This window comes from Juglans microcarpa x Juglans regia, chromosome 2D, assembly GCF_004785595.1.
Source record: "Juglans microcarpa x Juglans regia isolate MS1-56 chromosome 2D, Jm3101_v1.0, whole genome shotgun sequence".
NCBI classification, from domain to species: Eukaryota; Viridiplantae; Streptophyta; class Magnoliopsida; order Fagales; family Juglandaceae; genus Juglans; species Juglans microcarpa x Juglans regia.
The window spans coordinates 7,330,908-7,336,502 of record NC_054596.1 but is presented as its reverse complement, the minus strand read 5'-3'; the positions used below and the strand labels follow the sequence as shown (position 1 = coordinate 7,336,502).

The window sequence follows — 5,595 nt, the reverse complement described above, 5'->3', positions numbered from 1 at the left end:
CAACTTTTATAATTTTTTTCTTTAAAAAAACCGTAAAGTAATGTTGACACGTGTCGGCCATCGAACTCCGGCAAACTCTTAAACATATTTCACTCATAAAAATATTTAGCATTAAAGTTTCTAAGAGTTTAGGTTCTTATTTTAGAGTTTTAAAATTTTCATTTAAAAATAATGTAATGGATCGAGTGCGGTTTTTATTTTTGTAAAATTGATAAAATAAGTGATAGTGCACTGACGTATGTAAAGAGGCAATTGCCATTACAGGGAAAGATGTAAGTGATGCTGAAATCCAATGAATGTCTGTATTTGTGGACTTCACATGACGTGAACGTCACGTTTACAAGTCGACGCTGTTTTGAATATTCAGCATTCGCGCGTTTACAAGTGGGCTCAGATTTGTAGCTAGATAGCAGCCAGCTAAAGCTGAATATTCAAAACAGCGTCGACCCCTATTACATGGCTCATGGCCGTCTGGCCGTCTGCTTTCATTACCTTCAGCTTCAGCATCACTTTGTAATTTTTACCCTTATCAATTAATTAGCGTGCTGCTCCTTGTACTATATCAACACGTCTCATCTCCACATAATATGACACGATCAAATTCAAAGTCATATGAAGATAAGTTCAAGTTTTGTGTTTCATTATTTTGTTGCCACAGGTTTGTCAATGAATTGAATATGAAAGGAAAATGAAATGTTTTGGAGCAGAAATTCAGAGACTTTAAAAGGGGATGCTGAAATTTTTTACTGTTACAGTCGAGCACTGCAATTTGTCTCGTTTAATTATACAATTTAGATGAGATGAAATATTTTGATGAAAGTTAAATAAAATATTATTATAATATAATCTTTAATATTATTTTTATTTTAAAATTTTAAAATATTAAATTATTTTTTATATTTATGTGTAAATTTAAAAAAATTATAATAATTATATAAAAAAATAAAAAAATTTAATTTTATATAACCAATCAAGTCCTCGTATTAACATCAGCTCTGAGTCTATTCATTTCTTTCCTTTCTTTTTTTGAAAAAACGGAAATAGGAAAGAGACTTGGGGGAGTCAGCAGTACATCTCTCGGACTTTATGCCCCGTGAAAATAACTTCGCTCTTTTGTCCGGCTATCTGATTGCTTGTACATTATAAAAAAATATTTTGACCACTACAGAAGACTTCTCCGATTGTTCCATGGCCCAAAGGCAACTCCCCACCACCTTCCTCGCTCGATTTCTGTTTTAGAGCAGATTCTAAACTTTACCAAATACTTCTTCTCTGCGTCTTCTCACTGCCACAATGAGGACCTCACTACTACCACGTTTTGCCCCTCTCTTCCTTGTCATCTTGCTGCACCACATGACCACCACCGTCGCCGGTGACTCCCCGTATACTTACACGCCGGTCGAACACATTCTCCTCAACTGTGGCTCCTCCGACAATTCTACAGCATCAAAAGCTCGGATCTGGATTGGAGACGTGAATTCAAAATTTCTCATTCACGAACAATCACAAAGCCAGTCATCTCTTACCACTAGCGCAGTTAAACAAGCGCGGACTGTCCCCCGAGTACCTTTTACCGATGCACGGTTATCTCTAGCCCCGTTCACCTATGTATTCCCCGTCACTGCGGGCCAAAAATTCGTTCGACTACACTTTCACCCCGCTTCCTACTCTAACTTCAACCGCGCTAACGCCCTCTTCTCTGTCAAAGTTGGTGATTTTACCGTTCTTCGCAACTTCAACGCTTCACTTAACGCAGATGCGGATTCTAAAGATACCATATCCAGAGAATACTGTGTTAACATCGAGGAAGGTCAGAGGTTGAACATAACCTTCACTCCATCTCTGAGCGTTTCTAATTCCTATGCTTTTATCAACGGGATTGAAATCTTGTCGATGCCTAATAATCTCTATTTCACTCCGGTTGACGATCAAGGGTTTGATTTTATCGGCCTGCAGAACTGGTCCCGCGTCGATAACAGCACTTATCTCGAGATGGTATACAGATTAAACGTTGGAGGGCGCACCATCTCACCCGCTGATGACACCGGAATGTTCCGGGGATGGCAAGAAGACTATAGTTACTTAAAAGAATATAGATTATTATAATATTATTCATACCATCCAACGACACTATCAAACTGAAGAACACCGCCAAACCCCGGTACACTGCTCCACAAGGTGTCTATCGGACTGCCCGAACTCTGGGGAATGACTCAACTGTCAACCTGAGCTACAATCTCACCTGGGAATTCCCCGTAGATTCTGGGTTTCATTACCTCATTAGGCTGCACTTCTGCGAGTTTCAACCCGAAATTATTTATCCTGGGGACAGAACATTCCGTATTTTCATAGCAAATCACACTGTAGAGAAAGAAGCCGACGTGATTTCGTGGAGTGGTGGAAATGGTGTGCCGGTGTATAAAGACTATCCCGTTTCAATGCTGGGTGATGGAACAGAGAAGAAAGTGAATCTCAATGTCGCAATTGGAGCCGAACCGCAACAGTGGAAGACTTCATACGTGGATGCAATCTTGAACGGTGTTGAAATCTTTAAAATCAGCGACTTCAACGGCAACCCCGATCCACTTCCGCCGGACCCTCCAACTATTGCGCCACCAGGACAGTCGAAGAACTCGAAAGGGAATAGAACAAAAATAATTTCTGTCGCCGCTGATGGTGTCGCGGGATTTATTGTTCTCTCATGTTAAGTAGCAGATTTTGTAACGGTTTGGGTTTTTTTTTTTTTTTTTTTGAGAATAAAAGCTTCTGCATTCATGGATAGAGTTCAAATACATAATACACCAACATGGTGACATTTTACAACCAACTAAAACAACATCTGCATCTATCAGTAAGCACCCTCTACCTCCATCGCAAGACTACTTCGAATAAAATCTGGAGGTTCATTCCACCACTGTAAAGTATTATCCACAAACTGTGCTTGTCGAGCTAGAAGGTGTGCAACCTACCAACATGCGAGACCTCAAAAGAACTAAAACTGGACAGCACCCTCTTCACCTCATTAATTAGGACACTGCACTTGTTCAGATCCTCCCCCCTTGAGCATATAGCCTTCATAACAGTAAGGGAGTCCCTTTTTATAATCAAGTAAGAGACTCATATGAGAAATCATCTGCAAACCCCTTATAGCAGCAAGCGTTTCTGTATCCACTACCTCATGAATACCCAACTCACTTCTAGACATTGCCATAACCATACATCCCTTGTCATCCCATAACACAACACCCACACCATAAATATTTAAGGAACTAAAAATAGCTCCATCTATATTCAGCTTAAAAGTCCAACATGGTGGAGGATACCAACACAAGGTAGAAAGCTAGTTATGAACTTCAACATGCTTTCTGACTACATGATAGTTCTCAACATAATCAAAACAATTTCCAACCACAACACACACACCAAGATTTGTTTGCCGGAATAATTTTAGATTACAAAATTTCCACTCACCCTAGGTAATTAACAAGAAACGGGTCAAAATGAGATGATCATTAAGCCTCATAACTGCTTTAACAACATTATCAAATCTAGAATATCCATATATCAACCTCAAATCTCTTCCAAAATACTTTTCCCACACTCTAAGAAAGTAAGGGCACTTGTATAAAATGTGGAAAACATCTTCACTTGCATCATGGCAAAAATCACAATTACTAGAACCCACGATATGCCTACGAAATAAAAGTTTTTTTGTAAGCAAACTATCATTACAAGCCCTCCATATAAAATTTTTTTATCTTATTTGGAAGCTGTAAATTCCACAGAGATCTCCAAAAAGAAGGTAAATGCAAATCTTGATTACTAGAACCATTCTCCAAATCATGTTTTGAGTTAAGAGCAAAATAATACGTTGACTTTACAGTGAAAATGTCATTTCTAGTACCACTCCACACTAATTTATCATCACCCCAATACAAGAATAAAGGAGTCTTCAAAATAGTATTAGCCTCAAATGGAATGAATATCTGCTTTACCAAATCTGTATTCCACCCACTAAGAGAAGTGGCATCCAATAAGTCAGCTACACAAGCATCCTCAGCAAGGGTAGTGTAGCAAGTAATAACTTTTATGGATTTAGAATCTCGAAGGCAATTATCTTTCCATATCCGAATTTTATCTCCTCTACCAATTCGCCATAAACTTCCAGCTTTTATTACAGATTTTGCTTCAGAGATGCCGCGCCAAACATAAGATGGCTTTGAGCCAAGCATTGAAGATAAAAAATTAGAATTGGGAAAATAATTTGCTTTAAAAACTGATGCAAAGAGAGATCCTTGTGATTGAAGTAAATGCCATCCTTGCTTCGCCAATAATGCTAAATTAAAAGCTTCCAAATCTCGAAATCCCAATCCACCATTAAATTTTGACTTACACATGTTACGTTATTTCAGCCAATGAATCCTTCTCTCTTGACCCCTTTGTCCCCACCAAAACCGTGCAATTATCCCCTCATGTTCTTGGCAAAAGCCATTTGGAATCTTAAAACTGCTCATTGTATAAGTGGGTATTGCTTGTACTACAACTTTAATCAACACCTCTCGGCGAGCTTATGACAATAACTTTTCTTTCCAATCCTGTAACTTTGCCCAAACTCTATCCATTGCTTTAAATGTTTGAAATTATGATCTTCCCACAAAAGAGGGTAGACCAAGATATTTAGCATGATGCTGAATATCCTGAACACCCCACACTCCTTTAATAACATTCATAATGGCTGGCTCCATGTTACGACTAAAAAGAAGTTATGTTTTCCTCATATTCAGTTGTTGTCCCAATGCCACGCCATAACTAGATAGCAAATCTTTTATGTGCTGATTTTCTAAAATAGACGCTTGACAAAAAATAATGCTATCGTCTGCAAAGAATAAGTGACTGACCCGGGGAGCATTATGACACACACTACTACCCCTCAAGTGGTGTTGCTCTTCAGCTTGTTTAAGCAACAGAGATAGTCCTCAACACATATAACAAATAAATAGAGAGAGAGAGAGAGAGGGCACCCTTGACATAAACCACGGGTACGCTTAATAGGTTGAGTGGCAAATCCATTCACAAGAACTTTGTACGAAATTGAAGTGATGCACATCATTATTAGACGGATGAATTGAGAATTAAAATCCATATGCAGCAATATTTTTTCCAAAAAAAATCCATTCAACCCTATCATAGGCTTTAGTCATGTCCAATTTAATGGACATACAACCCTTCTTTCCACGTTTCCTTCTCTTAATAGCATCCACAGTTTCGAAAGCCATTAGAACATTATCTGCAATTAGCCTTCCAGGAACAAAAGCTGATTGATTTTCAGAAATAACTCCAGGTAAAACTATTTTCAGCCTATTAGCTAATACCTTAGCAATGACCTTATTAACTACATTACATAAACTAATGGGTCTATAATCCCTTATATACTCAGTCTTTGGAATCAATACAATATTTGTAAGATTTAAATCATGAGGTATAACACTCGAAACCAACACTTGTAAAACAGAGATGATAATAGTGTCACCTACCAGATGCCAATACTTTTGGAAAAATAACGGAGGCATACCATCCGGGCCTAGAGCTTTCAAT

The 5,595-nt window shown here is 38.2% G+C and overlaps 1 protein-coding gene across 1 annotated transcript; it reads left to right on the top strand.

Moving 5' to 3' along the window:
* The first annotated feature begins 1,353 nt into the window (after nucleotides 1–1,353).
* On the top strand, nucleotides 1,354–2,708 carry LOC121248697 (receptor-like protein kinase FERONIA). Its single transcript, XM_041147236.1, has 2 exons — nucleotides 1,354–1,995; nucleotides 2,145–2,708. The coding sequence occupies exons 1-2, from the start codon at nucleotides 1,354–1,356 to the stop codon at nucleotides 2,706–2,708; spliced, it is 1,206 nt and encodes a 401-aa protein (XP_041003170.1).
* The last annotated feature ends 2,887 nt before the right edge of the window (nucleotides 2,709–5,595 follow it).

Coding starts and splice junctions, on each gene's coding strand:
- LOC121248697 (XM_041147236.1), top strand. CDS start 1,354: ATGACCACCACCGTCGCCGGTGACTCCCCGTATACTTACACGCCGGTC. Junction 1,996..2,144: donor ACAGCACTTATCTCGAGATG/GTATACAGATTA, acceptor ATCAAACTGAAG/AACACCGCCAAACCCCGGTA.